Here is an 18866-nt window from a genome sequence, read left to right as displayed (position 1 = left end):
CTTGATATGATGATGAGCTGTGGGTGTCATATGTAAGTGATGACTCACTAAATTCTATTCCTGAAACTAATAGTGCACTATATGTTAAATAAATAGAATATAATAAACATTAGAAAAAAATAAAAATTAAAAGTTCTAAAATTTGGATCATCCACAAACACAAAAATACCCAATAGCTTTTTAGATCATGAGGGCTCTCAAAGTGTGGTGCCTAGTCCAGCAGCATGGAAACTTGTTAGAAATGCACATTCTCAGGCTCCACCCCAGGCCTATTGAATTAGAGACTCTGGGCTGGGGTCCAGGAGTATGTATTTTAGCAAACCCTGCAGATAAAGCTGATGTACTCCAAAGTTTGAAAATCACTGATGTGGGGACATTGAAAATGATCAAGAAGAGGAGAAAAGATTTTAAAGATATTTCATAATCTATTAAGAATGTAGCATCTCTTTTTAGCTTTCCCTCTAGAGACAGAAGAAAGTATGGAATTATGTTAATTATTTTTTGATTGCCAGGCTTTTTTTTTTTTTTATCTACAAGGTAGGAGACAGGATTAGTTGATGAACTTTTCACCAAAAAGCACCTATTTTCTGTCAGTTCATATATTATCTGGCATATCTGTTCTAAAATCTGTATGGCGGGACGCCTGGGTGGCTCAAGGGTTGAGTGTTTGCCTTCAGCTCAGGGCATGATCTGGTTCCGGGCCTGCATCAGGCTCCCTGTGAGGAGTCTGCTTCTCCCTCTGTCTATGTCTCTGCCTCTCTCTGTGTCTCTGATGAGTAAATAAATAAAATCTTTTTAAAAAATCTGTATGGTATTCCAGTATTCTATTAATGAATATTACTAATTGTGTCTAATTTTTCACTGTTAAGAAATCTGAAACGATCAAACTTATACATGTATTTTTGGATGTTTTCTTATTATTAGGACAAATTCCAAAAAGTGGAATTGCTAGATTAAAGATTCTGTAAATGGAAAGGTTGAAAATCACTTCTTGATTTTCTAACAGAAAAATTACATGAATTTATAATAATAATTACAGTATGTGATATATAATGGGAGTGCCAGCTTATCTGATTCTAGAAACAGTGAGCCATTACTAAACTTTCTTTTTGTTTTGTTATTTATGATAGGATATGTATTATTTAATATTTAATTAACTTTCAAGTTAATTTTAAGTTAATTAAGTAAATTTTAAGTTAAATATTAAATGCTTTTAAGCTATCCTCAAGTATCAAATAGATGTAAAGCTATAAAGTTTAAATAGCTATAAACCTAATTAAATATTAAATGCTTTTAAGTTATGCTTTTAAGATAGGATATGTATTATTTAATATTTAATAAACTTATTAAAATAACTTCACAAGAAATATACTCCTTTTGGAAATGACGATTAAAAATAATGCCGTCAATCCTTATGGCAAAACAATCAAAAAGCACAAAATTTAAAGGGTGGAAAGTAAAAGTACCCTAATTCTCATCCTCCCACCTAGCAATAACAACACTTGCAAGTTTCTTGTGTGGTTTTTCAGAAATTGTACATGCTATCATACTATTGTGTACTTTTATAATTCCATGATTATTAATGAGTTTGAATATTTTTTCATATGCTTTGATCATTGCATGTTGTGTACATGTGTGAAACAGCCACTCACAAGGTAGTCAAATTAACCAATATTTTCATTTTTGCCATTGGGTTTTTACATTATGTTTGGAAAGTTCTTCCCATCCCAACAATATTTCTTTTAGGCTATTTCTAGATTAACTATTAATACTCATATTTGGAATCCATCTACATTTGTGTTGTTCATGTTATGAGTTCAACATATTACCTCATTTCTATCTTAAAATAGAGTCCAGGGATGCCTGGGTGGCTCAGAGGTAAGGTGCCTGACTTCCAGCTCAGGTCATGATCCTGGGATCTGGGATCTAGTCCCACATCTGGTTCCCTGTGAGAAGCCTGCTTCTCCCTCTGCGTATGTCTCTGCCCCTCTCTCTCAGTCCATGCCTCTCAAATAAATAAATAAATCTTTTTTAAAAAATGAAATAGAGTCCAGAGATGTTAGATGACTTTCAACTTTACTGAGGTTACACATCTGGTAGGTGGCCAGGTCAAATCTCCTCTGACTCAGAGTTCAGTGCACTTAATACCTCATCAGAATAAACACAGGGAGAATGGTGGACATAGGGGGATGGAAAATGAGTGTAACTGGATAGGAAATTAAAGGAAACTGTGTTTTTCTTTCTTTTCCAATAACTGGAAGATCCAGATGTGGAATAGACAAAGATAATGAAATATTTGGTCTGCCTTCCTTTTTGAAAACCAATTTCCTATTTTATGTTATTCTTCTGCTAGATTTATACATCTGCCAAAGTGTAATTTTCAAAAAGTTAAAAAAAATAGACATTTGTAATTAGACAAATAGAGAATTAGACAAAATTAGACAAATAGAGAATGTGTATCCAAAATATCTTTGGTTCCTTAGTGAGGAAATCAGCAGGATGATAGAGTTGGTTCAAAAGCATTTGTTAAACTGGGTATTTGCAGAGTCTTTTTAAAAAAAGAATGTTGAGATAAAATTGCTAAGCTTAATAATAATAATAATCCAGTTAATGTTCATAACTTTAGGGGTATGGTATATCTTCTACTCAACAGAAATCAGTTGAAGCTTTTCTTGTACAATGATCTTCAAGTTAATGTGCAACCTTACAGGATGGGCCATAACTGATAGTAAGTAGCATATTAAACAAAGGGAAATTCCTTATATAATTAAATAGTCCTCAGGTGAGACTGTTAGGGCTCCAGGATGGTATTAAATGAACACATAGCCATCCTTTTGCTTTTTTATTGATAAATTTTTTTCAACACACTTATAAAATAGAATAGACATCTAATAGGAACTATTTTGTAGGAATAATAAATAAACTCTGTTAGATTAGCACTTTGGTTAAGTTAATTAAAACTTTGGTTAAGAAAATCATGTGGAAAGTTTAAAAATACAAGTTTGAATGAAAATAAACCAGGAGAATATCAGCAAAGCTGGGTGACAATATGAATATTGCAAAAATTAGAATTTAAACTACCAGAATTTGAAGGAGATAGCTATAAATGAAATAAAATATTTAAGTGTCAATGGAAAGAAGCCATCTGACACTGCAGCAAAATCAAGCGAGGTCAAAGAAATTACTGGATGGCTTTGAAGAGATAGATAAGCAGCATGAGGGGACTTGCAGGCTACACCAAAACATCTGGTTTTGTTCTAAAAAGCAGCAAGAGAGTTTTAAAGAGCAGAGGGGTGTGGGGGTATGGCTGGATTTTCCTCTTAAAAAGTCACTCTGACTGCCTTCCAGTGTTGCCTGGCTGGGCAAAAGTGGAAATGAGACAAAGTGGAAGGCAATAGCCCAAAGGAAAGTGATGGTGGATTACACGAGGGTGGATAGCGAGGAGATACATTTCAGAGACAAAGCTGAATCCACTCATTCTCAAATGAATTTTTGTAAATATTGAAGATTATTGTGAGGCTGAGGTAAGAAAAATGTAGTTAAGGTTAACACAGGTGGAGTACCAAGTAAGAATTTACTAAATAGTAATTACTACTATTATATTATTATATATTATAAAGGAGTTGTAATAGGAAATAAGGAAACTCAACTTTTAAAAAAATTGCTTTATTTATTCATGAGAGACACAGAGACATAGGCAGAGGAAGAAGCAGGCTTCATGCAGGGAGCCTGATGTTGGACTCGATCCTTAGACCTGGGATCACGACCTGAGCCGAAAACAGACACTCAACCACTGAGCCACCCAGGCGTCCCAAGAAAACTCAACCCTTAATAAAATACAGGAAAATGGTATAAATATATTTTGCTGATACATTTGAAAATCTGTATTGAGTCAGCATTTCGAACACTGTAAAAGATTGGTCTTTTTTATCTAGAAGTAGGAATCTTAATAAGCATAGAAAAAATGGAAAATGTAATTAAAGCTTACTAAAATTTCTCTAGTCTCCAGAATTATGATTTATTTTCTGTTCTGGAGCATAGAAAAACAAGACAGCATCTAATGCACCTTATGAAGATAACATAACCTCAGGAGTAGTCCTTGAAAGAATAACACTACTGGTATTTATGAATACAAAAGGGTAATACTTAAATAAAATATTATCGAACTGAATTCAATAGTATGTTAAAAGACCAATCAATTTTGAGCATTACCGTGAGTATATTTTAACATTAGAAAGTTATTGTTATGCATGAAATCAGGAAAATCTAGACAAAGAATATAGAAGATTTTTGGAGAGAATATTTTCATAAGCTGCTGGAGGATATACCAGAGTAACAGTAAATAATGGCTAAAACGCCTTGTAAAGAGAAGGGACTTGACAATAAACATTTTCTTTTTTTTTTTTTTTATTGTTGTTGTTTCCTCCCCCTCCCCAATGGATGGTTAAATAGATTTGAGACCGAAGCTGAGTAGCTATGGATAGCAGCTCCCATAAAGAGCAGTTCTCCTTCTCTGGTCCCTCTCTCCACCTAGAACACAGTCATTCCCCATAATAAACACTAGACAAATAATACAAATTATAACTTTTAATTGGCACTAAAATAATTAGTCTATCTAGAATGCCCAAATCTTTTGTTTTGGTCTCCTATTGTTTTCTAAGCATCTACTTAAGTTCCTTTAAATGTAGAAAATAGTGAAAAAATACTAAATTGAAAACAATGAATAAAATGCCAGTAAAAAGAAAATTAGAAAAGAGAGAGAATAGTAAATCCAGAGGTCATTAATTTGATGAGAGAGAGAGAGAGAGAAAGAGAGAGCGAGCAAATGGTTGTAGATAAGAAAGAAGTATGCAGAAGAGCTCTAAACAGGGACGCCAGAGTGGCTCAGTGCTGAGCGTCTGCCTTCAGCTCAGCTTGTGATCCTGGAATCCGGGATCGAGTCCCACATCAGGATCCCTGTGAGGAGCCTGCTTCTCCCTTTGCCTATGTCTCTGCTTCTCTCTGTGTCTCTCACAAATAAATACAATCTTAAAAAGAAAAAGAAAGTTCTAAACAACTGCCTTCAAAATTAGCTAGTGATAAGTTATTTTCAGGAACAAGATAGAGAATTTTTGTGCAAATGGTTTAGTTTGAATTAAAACATAAAGGGTGGAATAGACACACAGTTTTCCATTTCAGTTTTATTTATGAGAGGAAATTGAAACTAACCAAAATGTTTAACCCCATTTAAATTGCAGTGTTATATCATGCAAATGAGATTTGATGAAACCATTAAAATTATGTTATTAAGACATTAGTTTTAGGCAAAAGTTTATTTTATAGTATCAAGTTAAGCATGCAGAGCTCAGGTTTGGATATACAACAGGATAACAACTTTACAACTTTGCACGCGCACGCATGCACACACACACACACACAAGCAAATACCCAGATATACACACTCTTAAGTAAATTACCTTCAAACAGTGAGGGTATTTTGTTTTTTTGTTGTTGTTATTCTTGTTTTCCAAAGGTATTTTGATTCTGTGGAGCCAGGAGTAATGTTTCATACATTTTTAAATTTTTCTAATATTTATTTAATATGTTTTTATTGGGCAGCCCAGGTGGCTCAGCGGTTTAGTGCCTGCCTTTGGCCCAGGGCGTGATCCTGGAGACCCGGGATGGAGTCCCATGTCAGGCTCCCTGCATGGAGCCTGCTCCTCCCTCTGCCTGTGTCTCTGCCTCTCTCTCTCTCTCTCTCTCTCTCTCTGTCTCTCAAGAATAAATAAAAAAAATTGTTTAATGTTTTTATTAATTTTGTAATAAAATAGCCACATTTAGAACATGTGTTTTTTTGTAAAATCATTCATTGTGGCTAATGATAAGCTTCCATACTCCCGTAGTCTCCCAATTTCTAAAGATTAAAAATAAATGAACAGTTAAAATAAATGTGAAGTAAAATAGCAAACGATGGATTGTCAATTTATGAGACTTATTACCTTGAGATTATATATAATTGAGAGATACTGATCAATAATAAAACTGTAAGATGTTATTAAAAGCTGTTGGGAGGGGATCCCTGGGTGGCGCAGCGGTTTGGCGCCTGCCTTTGGCCCAGGGCGCGATCCTGGAGACCCGGGATCGAGTCCCACATCGGGCTCCCGGTGCATGGAGCCTGCTTCTTCCTCCGCCTGTGTCTCTGCCTCTCTCTCTCTCTCTGTGACTATCATAAATAAATAAAAATAAAATAAAAAAAAGCTGTCGGGAGATATTCATGGCAACCATGTTTCAAAATCAAATTAAAACACATAGTTTGGGGATCCCTGGGTGGCGCAGCGGTTTAGCCCCTGCCTTTGGCCCAGGGCGCGATCCTGGAGACCCTGGATCGAATCCTGGAGACCCTGGATCGAATCCCACGTCAGGCTCCCAATGCATGGAGCCTTCTTCTCCCTCTGCCTATGTCTCTGCCTCTCTCTCTGTGTGTGACTATCATAAATAATAAATAAAAATTTAAAAAAAACATATAGTTTGATAAAAGTTGGCATAATTATGGAATGAAATGGGATCAAATATTCTATTTCAAATTGGTCATGACTTAGAAATTCTGGGCTATATGATCCTAACTTCTCCTGTTGTCAGTAAGCCCCCAGGGCCTAGTCTGGCCTAGAATTGAGTTTTAGACTCAAACCGGAGTGTCAAAATATTAAGGGCTTTACAGATCAGTAATATCTAATCTTACTGAGTTCTTACTTTCATTCTTACAGCATACCCACGAAATGTTATCCTCATGTAGAAAAAAAAACAGGGTCAGAGAGATTAAATACAACTTGTTAGTTTTAAAACTGATGAGTTTCAGCTAGAATTCAAACTCAAATCACTATGACTCTTAGAGAGTTTGCTTATGCCATTCATCAGAATTTGTTATGTCAACTATCTACTATTTCTTAACTAGAATTGTTTTATAAGAAGAAACATCATGGACCCCAGAGAATAATTTCCCAAGGATCCAAAGACTTCAGTTGGGAAAAATGATGAAAGAAACTAAAATCCAATTTTATGGAAACATTTTTCAATCACAAATTATCATCACAACATTTGTTTTTATTTCTAGGCAGAGGAAAAAAAACCACATGCAAGTATTCATGCATTTTCAAGAATATGTCTTTGTACCTTTTCCCTCATCCTACTGCAAAGGCCACAGTTTCAGAAATATGATTCTAGTGTGTCCTTTTAAATTCATGCAGGAGAAGAACCACTTCTTTCCCATGTAACCATGGTCACACAATTACTGCCCATATGATGGTTTTTCATATTCTAACTTTCCTCTGACTTTAAAGGTACAATTTTGCAGCCGAGGATGTGCCTTTTCTTCAGAATATATTGAGGTCATATTGATGAACATGAGCTAACATTATGCTGACAAAACTGGCCAATATTTAACGGTCCTTGTGTCTTGTTGACTGCTTAATATCTTGCACTCTGCTTTTCATTGTCTTCACCCTCCCATGCATGTGTGGTCAGGTCTTAGGACAATCATAATTCTGATTGCCCAGGCCCCTGTCTCCCTCTAATGCCTTATCTTTTCATCTCACTCCCCATGGTGGATTGGATGTATGCCTCCTCCAAAAAGAAAGAAAGAATGAAAGAACAAAAATTGAAAGAGGAGAGAGGAAGAAAAGAAAGAAGGAGGGAAGGAAGGAAGGAAGGAAGGAAGGAAGGAAGGAAGGAAGGATACACTTGGAAACTGTGAAAGCAACCTTATTTGGAAAAAGGGTCTTTTTGATGTAGTTTAGTTAATAATTGCAAGATGAGATCGTCTTGGATTAGGGTGGCTTCAATGACAAGTGTCTTAGAAGACATAGACAGGAAGAAGAAGACAGACACAAAGAAGGCCACATCAAGATGGACACAGAGAGTGGAGTTATTCTGTCATGAAAGTGATAACAGCTGGAGCCACAGGCCAATAGGAAAGGCCAGTAGGGATTCTCCTATAAGAGCCGCTGGAGGGAAACTAGTCCTGCTGACACCCTGACTTGAGACTTCTGCTCTCCAACACTCTGTGAGAAAAAGAATTTCTGTTGTTTTAAGAGACCAAAACTGTCGTAATTTTGTCATAGCAGTACTGGGAAACTAATAAATGCCCAAGCCTCATTTTGAATGAAAGGAGGATTTGTATTTTCTTATGGCCAATTTTCATTCTTTCTTAGCATCTATCAGCTGGTCTCCCCATGAGAAAGCTCTGAGAGGCATCATTGTTTAAAATTCCAGTTTCCAGAGGACTGTCTTGGCTATCTCTGCTTCTACTTCCTTATCTCCGTCCACAGCTTTCCCCTTTGTCTCTACTTACCTTTGTTGGTTCCTTAATTTTGGCACGTAAATCCAAACCTCATCCAACCTCCCTGCCCCCAAACACATTTTTCCTTATTGACCTACATTAACTATTATGAAATGTAATCTCTTTGTCTCTATCTCTACTATATTATCCCCACCACCTCAAATCTCCCTTCAACATGATCAGATATGCCCCAGAAACTAGGGGAAGTAGCAATAGATTTCTCAGGGAAATATCTGAATATTTCCTACCTACAACTTATGTCTGGAAACTACAGCCTCCGATGCTATAAAAAAAGCACTGAGGCAATTATTTTTCTACTCCTCTTTCTAAGCACCTGGAGTCCACTGCTTCTACCAAGGGTTTTGAATTTCTACAGGAGAGTATATATGTATCTATTTTTCCTAAATAGTTATTTGATCCCTGCAAAGAATAAAGTTCAACAAGCTATTGGGACTTCAAGATAAAAACCTCCTGCACAGTGGAGGACACAATGAACAAAACTAAAAGGCAGCCTACAGAATAGGAAGGACTCTGATGTTTATAGCAACATTATCAAAAATAGCCAAACTATGGAAAGAACCCAAATGTCCATCAACTGATAAATAGATAAAGAAGATGTGGTTTATATATGTGTATATATATATATAATGAAATATTACCCACCCATCAAAAAAATTAAATCTTGCCATTTGCAATGACATGTATGGAAACAATGTATTATGCTAAGTGAAGTAAGTCAGAAAGACAAATACCATATGATTTCACTCATATGTGGAGTTTAAGAAAACAGATGAACATAGGGGAAGAGGGAAAAGAAAAAAAGAGAGAGAAGGAAACAAGCCATAAGAAACTCTTAATGATAGAGAACAATCTGAGGGTTGATGGAGGGAAGTGGGCAGGGGAATGGGCTAAACATGTGATGGGTGTTAAAGAGGACATGTTATAATGAGCACCAGGTATCATATATAAGTGATGAATCACTGCATTCTACTCCAGAAACCAATAATGGGCTGTATGTTAATTATCTAAAATTTGAATTAAAAAATGAAAAAAATTTTCCAAAAAGAAAAGAATAAAGTTCCCAAAGTCCCTATAACTATTGGCACCAGTCCCCTTTTTCTGCTTCATGAAAAACTTAAAGTTTCCCTTTTCCTTTTTAAAAAAATCTTTATTTAAATTCAGTTTAGTTAACATATAGTGCATTATTAGTTTCGGGGGTAGAATTTAGTGATTCATCAGTTGCATATAATATCCAGTGCTCATTCCATCAAGTACCCTCCTGAGGCCCATCACCCAGTTACCCCATCCCCCACCCACCTCCCTTTCAGCAATCCTCAGTTTGTTTATCTGTGGGTTTTTTTTTTTTTAAGATTTTATTTATTTACTCATGAGACACAGAGAGAGAGAGGCAGAGACATGGGCAGAGGGAGGAGCAGGCTCCATGCAGGGAGCCTGATGTGGGACTCGATCCCGGGTCTCCAGGATCACGCCCTGGGCCCAAGGCAGCGCTAAACCGCTGAGCCACCGGGGCTGCCCTGTGGGTTTGTTTTTTGTGGGCTTATCTTTTTTGGTTTTTGGTTTTTGGTTATTGGTGTTCTTTTGCTGGAGGACCAGTTAGGGGTTTATTGCCAAACAGTGAGAACTTCTGAGCCCTGGACAAATGTCATCTTTGAAAACACGGAGCCATCAGAAGCACTGCCAACCACACTGGAATTTTTGGCAGGAATAGTTCATAGGCAGTGAGGAACATGTACTTCTATTAGGAGATGCATAATGTCTGGTTGTGAGCAGCCATTGATGATTCTTTCCTCCATTCATTGTTTCACTGGGTTTGATAAGATGGTGATATATTTTTTTGGCACGTAAAATATGTTCAATATATATTGATCAAAATTAAACTAAGAAGAAAACCAAATAAATGGTAAGTAATGCTACCAAAACAATCTCAGAAGAAAATGAAATATGACAAACCAAATGCAAGAATATTAAAACTATGTTCAGGTAAGATGATCATGTCAAGGAGTTCCCTCTGTCTATCCAAACCTACCAATTAACCCTGCGAACTTGTTCAAGTTCTGTCTTCTCCAGGAAGCTTTTCCTGTCACTTCTGGTGTGCAACAGGATCACTTCTGTCCTCCCAACCACCCTTAAACTTTCTCTTCTTCAGAACAGCTTTAGTCCCTTCTACTATTGCCTATAGGTCATCCTGTAGACCCTTCGGCATCATAGTGCTCTTCCTTCAGCTAAATACCCGTTCAGCAATAGAATCCCTTTGATAAAGAGCACCCTCCCCCCATTCCAGATGAGAGGCATTATGCTCCTGCCTCCTTTCCATTCCTGCTGGTGCGTTTATCTCCAGGCTGTCACTGCCTCTTCAATATCTGTCACCCGACAGATTTTGCCCTTGAAATATGCCCTCCCCATAACCCCCTTCAGAACCTGCTTAACAAGAACTGGTCAGATCACATTTTCCCCCTCCTCTGACACCTACAGCACAGCCCACATTCAAAAGACAATTGGAGTCAGGGACAACACCAGACTTACAACTGACCTCAGCTCAGAATTCCTTGTCTGCTCCCATTCTTTCCCCCTGAGGCTTCCTTCAGGCTGGACTCAGCAAAGCTTTTCTCTGATCAGGAGGTTTCCCCTAATGGTAATTATCTTGCATACTCTGTGATTTCCCTGATCATCCTGTCTGCCCCATTAGAGCAGCACCCCCAGTAGACCAGAATTGCCAGAGCAATACTTCACTTCTCTCACATGCCACCAGCATCCACCACAGTGCCAGCTGGCTCTCAAGAAGTACTTGGAGCAGGAGTGAGTAATGAAGGGGGGCTGTTGGTGGCCTTTTCTGTAGTAGCTATACCTTGCATTTGGTACATTCTGAGAGATGGTGATATTCTAATCTCATAATTTCTTCTTCATTTATAAGTCATTTCTGGATGATGCTTGGGAACTAATTCTTTAGTTTGGAACTGTTTAAAAGAGAAAGAAAGAAGAAAAAGAAAGAAGAAAGAAAGAAAGAAAGAAAGAACAAAGAAAAGAAAGAAAGAAAGGAGAAAGAAAGAAGAAAGAAAGAAAGAAAGAAAAAAAGAAAGAAAGAAAGAAAGAAAAGAGAAAGAAGAGAAAGAAAGAAAGAAAAAGAAAGGAATTAAGCATTTTTCCTGCCCATGTAGATCAAAGTAAATAGTTTATGAGAAGTTTATGTTCATAAAAGGATCCTTTGTTTTTGTATTTAAATTACTTCCAAGCTCTACTCAAGCCACAACACCTTTATTACTATAGCCAGTCTCTCAAGTGTAGACCCTCATCTTTCACCTGGACCTGCACCGTCCTCGATGCATTCTGTGCCTTTCAAGTACTGAGTCATTTAGGCTAGAGATTCCAAATTAACTGTTGGGTTGGGGCTCTGATATCAGTATTTTTTAAAGCTCCTCGAGTGATTTTGGTGTTCAGTCGAGGAACTGGTGCTCTCACCCACCCTGCACTTTGTGGAGAAAATTAAGGCCATTCCACTTTAAGATCTGCGTTAGCACAAGTACAACTATCCCAGGGCCCCGTGAATAGGGGCTGAAATTTATATTACTTCAGTTACAGGAAAAAAAAACAGTTTACAGCTTAACGTTCTAGAAAGTCCCATATTAGAATAAGAACAGAGCTCAATGCCCTTGAAAGCCCCATATCAGAATGTAAACAGAACTTGAGGAGTTGCTCCAGCCCTTCTGGAGGTCCCCTAGACCAGCCCTTAAAACTAAGCTGAAACCCACCACGGGTCCAAGTCCCTGCTCTGCTGCTGTGTCGGGTATACTTGGACCCAAGCTCAAGCTTGTAAATAAACCCTCGTGTGTTTGCATCAGTGTCGGCTCCTCGTGGTTTCTCAGATTCGCAATCTTGGGCACAACACACTTAACATTCTACTAGAAACAAATTCAAATGCCAGTTTCATTATGTCATTTGCCAGATTTGTGAAATCCAAATTCTTGAGCCTAAAATTGGAGATCTCTGTTCCATACTGATCTAATCTACAGCTATAATCTGCCCTGAGCCCCTCCTTTCCTGCCAAGCTGATTTCCTTGTATTCTTGAAGTCTGAAGAAAAATTACTCCCGCCCCCCACATCCACCCAAACACACATACACATGCACAGGACACATGATCTGGGAAAGAATTTTTGTGGCATGTTTATGGACAGGAGTCTGCAGGTATACATTTTCCACACTGAAACACTATCCCCTGGAAATGTTTGAGAGTGGATAGAATCCGTGGGGTACAGTATTTAAAAACAAATAAGCCCCCTCCCCTAAAGCCCTAATATTTGCTTGTTCATTAGCTTGACTATTTTATTCAGACAAACTTCAAAGTAAATATTCATAGTAAGCATCTAAGCTCGCTGAAAGAGTAACTTTGGGCCAGTTGACATGATGGAACAGCTCTCTGATCATTTGCCTTTAAACTAAAAGGAAAGCAAAACCTATTTGTACCCTTAGCAAAGTCAGTGACAGATATTTCCTAATTCGTGATCAGTTTCAACACCACTGCTGCTTGGTACCTCTGGTGACCAAATCCCTCCTAAGGGATGGAGCAACCTGGGGGCAGATTCTGATGAAAACTTCCTTCTCTCATCTTGTGCTAGAAATAGGGAAGTTTAAAATTTTCACAGAAATCAAAGGAAACTAAAAGTGAAACACAGAATTACATTTCCAGAAATCTGACATATGACTACTATAATAAAGTAGGCCCGGTTTGCCAGGGAATTTTTTACATGAACTTAGGAATGGAAATTTCTTGTCAGGGGGTATCCATTAGCCAAATCACAAGACAGACATGATCTGGCTCAGGACATTATGAGCGCTTGATACCTGTTATTGTTTCTCATCTAGTTTTCTTATTAATCAACGAGGAAACAGAGGAAAAGTCGATGATCATGGTGCGATAAAGTTACATACTTTATAATATTATTTTTCCTCTGCTTAGTGTACATATTTAATCTCAATAAGTGTTAGCCTATTGGTCTTTTCTTGCCTGTGAACCAGGGATGATAGGAATATTCCCAAATCAAGTTTTCCACACAGAATGGAGTTTTTAACGAACATTGGACTGAGGGTCAGGAGAACTGTTTCTAGTCTTGCACTAAATTTATTAAAGGGCTTTATTCCACAGCAATCCAGTGGGAGTGGCACTATATCTGCAACCACTCTGTGTGAAAACTGAGGGTCAGTGCTTGTGATTCACACAGGGTTACAAGAGTTAGTAAGTGCAAGTCAGGATGACTGACACATTCTGGTTTACCCAGGACTTTCCTGCTTTAGCCCTGAAAGACCCATAACTTAGGAACCCTGTAAGTCCTTGCAAATGCAAATTCTTGGGCACCCTACCAGCACTAAGAGAATACATTCTGTACTCAGGGCTACAACCCTACTCTCCATAACACCCTGAAATCATTACTTCTAACGTTCAAGTTACTTGCAGATCTGTGGCTTGTTCCCTCAACTAACAGCTTAACAGACAGCTTTTGGGACCAATGAATAGATGATGTCTTAATCTGTGTTCCCCAAACAACAATTGAAAGTAAATAGGCATTACAGTGGGTATTCAATAAAAGCTCATTGAATTCTAGACCATTCTTTAATCATATTTAAATGACAAATTAGGCTTATTGTGGGGGGAGCAATTGGATCTATTAAGCTATTGCAGTAACTACAATATTGGACCTCTAGATTCTCAACCAAATAGTTTTGGCCGTTATCTATGTGATGTAGTAGAAAAAAAGATGTTGAGAGTCCTGAGTACTAGTTCTAATTTGACACTCATATGGCTTTGGCAAGTTACTTCTCTGGGCTTCAGCTAGCTAAATTCAAAAGCAGGAAGTTGGGATCAGATGGTTTCTTTCTTTCTTCTTTCTTTCTTTCTTTCTTTCTTAGATTTATATTTATTTACTCATGAGAGACACAGACAAATATAGAGAAAGAGGCAGAGACACAAGCGGAGGGAGAAGTAAGCTCCATGCAGGGAGCCCAACATGGGACTCGATCCTGGGACTCGATCCTGGGACTCCAGGATCACACCCTGGACTGAAGGGAGCGCTAAACCGCTGAGCCACCTGGGCTGCCCTGGATCAGATGGTTTCTAAAGCCTCTTACAGTCTTAACATCTTGGCTTTGGACCACGTTCAGAGAGTAAACAGTGTTGGTAAAAGTTAAGTGATGAAACAATTGTATTACAGGTTGTACCTTTAGGAGAGTTAAGAAATAGGTATTGTTAGTTCTCAAGGGTTACTTCCTCTTCTCAGCAATGTCTGTGAATATTTGATTCTTCCCACCAAGGCCCAAAGTACTGATGGCCTCCTATGAACTTTTTGCTCTCCTACTAGTAAGCCCCGATAAACTGATTTACTCCCTTAATTGATCTCTAAGTTCTGTCTTTTCCTTGGTAACTACAGATTTGCTCATATGTTTACTGGACTAATTGACAATCTATTAAAAACAACTGGTGTTAAAACATTCTGTTTGAGTGCTGTGGCTGTCACTTTCCTTTTGTTCATAATTACAGTTTGAGTTATTCGTAGCATCTTTTCCCAGGTATTTATATTACCTGTCCCCTGACAACCACATAAATTAAGCAAACAAAGGAACCAACAAATCAGCATCCTGAGAAACCTATTGTGTCCTGGTCCAAGGCTCTATACTTACCAAAGGATTTGGAAGAAGAAAGCCATAATCTTCAGAAATGTGAAATCTTCTTAGAGATAATAATGGTGTTGTCTTCAAATTCTGACTTGGAGGCTCCATAATTTTGTTTGAAGTATCTACACTAAAGTCTCAGTTCCTGAGCGTCCACTACTTCAATATTTTATCAAAGACCCAGGGTAAGGGAGCTTCAGAATAGTATTTTCCCACTGGAGTTAATTCTGTAGTGTCTCAGCAACAGAGGAGAACCTTGATCTGAGGTTGAATTCCAGACTGCCACAAACTTTATCTGACACAAGGCTGAGTAAACACTTACAGACTGCTAATTACAAAACAGGGAAACATGGGCAGCCCGGGTAGCTCAGTGGTTTAGCGCTGCCTTCCACCCAGGGCGTGATCCTGGAGACCCAGGATCGAGTCTTGCATCGGACTCCCTGTGTGGAGCCTACTTCTCCCTCTGCCTATGTCTCTGCCTCTCTCTCTGTGTCTTTCATGAATGAATAAATAAAAGATCTTAAAAAAAAAACCGCAGGGAAACAAAATCACAATAGAAAAAACAACAAACAAAAACCTCCCTTTCTTTCACACACATGTACTATGAGAAGATTGTCTTTAAATCCAGAGACAAAAATAAATAAATAAATAAACAAACAAACAAACAAACAAATAAATCCAGAGACAAATTTGTTCTCCTTTGGAAAAGGGGAAATGAACTAGAACTATGGTCATGGCTTATCCCAAATACCCTGAAATAACCTGGTCCACAATGACTTTCGACACACTAGGTCTTGATCCCTATTATTAACACTGGAAGTTAGTTATATTTAGACAGATATTTCAGTGGTTGGTGGTGACTGGAGAAGAGGGGAAGACTCTAAATGCATGTCAGAATCTCAAAGGGTTCTGAACAATGACATGCTCTAACATACTGAACAACATACTGTAAAATACAATTGCTTTGATTTCTTTAAGAAATAATATTTAATAATTTTTTTGAAATCTTTAATCACAATAAGGAGGACATATATATTCTTAAGTTTAACAAATGAGGTAGTGGATATTAACAAACTTAAGAGCCGGAGCACATTATTTGATTTAACCCTCTACCTATATCCACCATCTTTTGAGAACCTACCACTAAGATAGGTGATTTTACCTATGAAGTAGCTACTAATTTTACCAGTTTTACAGACTAGTAAACTGAGGCACACACATGTAAATAACCCTGTCTATGGTCACTACACTAATTATTGGCAGGTGAGGACTGGAGCTGAAATAACTTGACTTCCAAGCCATTGCTGTGTTTACCGGATCAAGCTACCAGGCTATCTGTCAAAAATGCTCTCACAGTTTGAATTCACTTAACTACAGAGCCCACTTATGAGTTCCAAGTCATAGATCTACACTATGGAAATTCTGAAGACTTTGCCTTTTGCCAAATGGACCCTGAACATAGGAAAGGAATTTGTAAACAAATTATTTTATATATATTTTTAAAGGTTTTATTTATTTGAGAGAGAGTGAGAGCATGTGCATGAGTTGGGGGAGGAGCAGAGGGAAAGGGAGAGGAATAAGCCTACTCCCCACCAAGTGGGGAGCCCTACCCGGGGCTTGACCCCAAGAACTGGAGATTATGAACTGAGCTGAAGTTAGACACTTAACCATCCACTCCCGTAAAACAAATTTATTTGGAAGCTAATTTATCTAAACACATAGTTTCCTTCCTCTCTTTCTCTAGGATAAATAGAAAGCTAAAGCTTGCCTAGGTGGTTCAGGGTTGAGAATGAGACTCTTGGTTTCAGTTCAAGTCATGATCTCAGGATGGTGGGATCTAGTCCCAAGTTGGCTCCAGTTTGGAGTCTGCTTGAGATTCTTTCCCCCTCCCTTTCATCCCCTCTCTGCTCTCCATTGTACTCTTTCTCTCTCTATCAAATAAATAAATCTTTTTTTTAAAGATTTTATTTATTTATTCTTGAGAGGCAGAGAGAGAGGCAGAAACACAGGCGGAGGGAGAAGCAGGCTCCATGCAGGGAGCCTGATGTGGGACTTGATCCCGGGTCTCGAGGATCACACCGTGGGCCAAAGGCAGGTGCTAAATCGCTGGGCCACCTGGGAGTCACTAAATAAATAAATCTTAAAAAAAAATGCTAACAGCAGGAAATTCTCTAATCATTTATTGAACAGTTCCCATGGAAGGGTCAACTTTAAAAGTTGTATGTCAAAAGTAGCCTAATTTATGGTTCACCAAACACCTGAGAGCCATTTTCAATTATCTACTTTCCCTCAACCAAATACCCAGCCAGTCTTGAAATTTTATTCTAAGTGTTATAAATGCAACTTCTCAAACTTTATATGTTAATAATCATCTTGTTCTCTCCATCAATTTCAGATGAAAAGAAGGCCCAGTTATTTTTGTTGATGCTCGGTATGTTATTTTGCATCCATTCCCTCTACCCCCTCTCCAGAATTAATTGTAACCTCATAAAAGCATAGAATCATAAAATATCAGAATTGAAAGGAATATTATAGAATAGATTATCTAGTTCAGCACTTTCACTAAATATATGAAAAGCCTGAAATTACGGGAATGAAATGACTTACAAATGTCATCCTGGGAGTGCACATAAGAATTGAACTAGAGTTCTGACTTGCCCCTCACAGTCCAGAATTTCTATTTACCCATCCAGGCCTTACCTGAGTGCGAATTTCTATCACTTACCTGCTGTGAGACTTTTTAGCAGGTAGCTTAACATTCTGAGCTTCTGTTTCCACATCTGCAGGTAATAGCAACATTTATCCCAGAGACATTTCAGGATAAATCTAGGAGAAACCACTAAGTGAAGCACTTATCAGAAAACAGTAGATGCTATTTTTTATCATGACCCTTTTGCTTCCTTCTGGACATCCTTTTTTAATGTGTTTCTCTGGTTTTCTTTCCTATCATTCTGATTATATCTTTTTCTATTTCAATCATTGACTCCTTTTTAAAAAATTTTAGCCCCGAACATACACATATTTGTAGTGTTATTACAACTATTCTCTACTTCAATATGCTTATGTATTTTTATCTCATCTTAGCCATCAATTCTATATACCAGGTTCCCAAATCTGCATATTCAGTCTTGAACTTGCTGGCTCCCAAGGTTTAAATCTTATGGTACTTGTGGGTTAGTGAATACCTCGGGTCTTACCATAAAATCTTTCAAGAGCTCCTCACTGGGGGGGCACTTGTGGGTTCCAGCTGGTTAAACATTCAACTTGGTTTCAGCTCAGGTTTTGATCTGAGGGCCAGGGTCATGAGATGGAGCACTGCATGCATGAGGCTCTGCACTTAAGATTCTCTCTCCTCTCTGCCCCTCTCCATTGTGTTCTTTCTCAAATACATAAACAGATAAATAAATCTTATAAAAAAGAGCTCCTCACTGTAAATTAAAGTTCAAGTTTTCTTGATCAGGCATTTGATAATGTCCATTGCCTCACTCTTCATCGCCTTTCTAGCTTTGCAAAATTCTGCAATCACCTTGAACATCTATCATGTCACATTCATGTGCTTCCTAGTTTGACAGTTACTAACATATTTATTTCATTTTTTCTGTTAGATTGTAAGCTTCTTGAAGAATTCATACCCAATTTTGCATCTTCCTTCAGCAGCATGTGTCCAGTGTCTGGTACTCAAGGAGTATTTGTTAAATGAGTGGTCTCTCAGAATCTCACGGTGGATTCCATACTTTTAGAACCAGGGTCTTGATGCCAGGTAGAAATTCATACTGGCCCCAACCCAGAGACTTACTCTGCCCAAAGGAACATAGTGGCTACACACTCCATGAAGCCCTGCCTGACATCTTTCTGATTTACTAAGAGGAAGTA

The 18866-nt window shown here is 37.9% G+C and overlaps 1 protein-coding gene across 1 annotated transcript in view; it reads right to left on the bottom strand.

The window, feature by feature from the left end:
- Nucleotides 1-15254, bottom strand: part of IDO2 (indoleamine 2,3-dioxygenase 2) — a 57193-nt gene extending 41939 nt beyond the window's left edge. Inside the window, exon 1 of the mRNA XM_041752110.1 lies at nucleotides 15003-15254. Coding sequence (XP_041608044.1) covers nucleotides 15003-15101 — 99 coding nt within the window. The 5' untranslated portion in view covers nucleotides 15102-15254. The remainder of the gene's footprint in view (nucleotides 1-15002) is intronic.
- Between the last annotated feature and the right edge of the window lie 3612 nt (nucleotides 15255-18866).

This window comes from Vulpes lagopus, chromosome 4 (genome assembly GCF_018345385.1).
Source record: "Vulpes lagopus strain Blue_001 chromosome 4, ASM1834538v1, whole genome shotgun sequence".
In the NCBI taxonomy this organism is placed as follows: domain Eukaryota; kingdom Metazoa; phylum Chordata; class Mammalia; order Carnivora; family Canidae; genus Vulpes; species Vulpes lagopus.
Note: the sequence above shows the minus strand (reverse complement) of the source record. Positions and strands in the feature narration are given on the sequence as shown.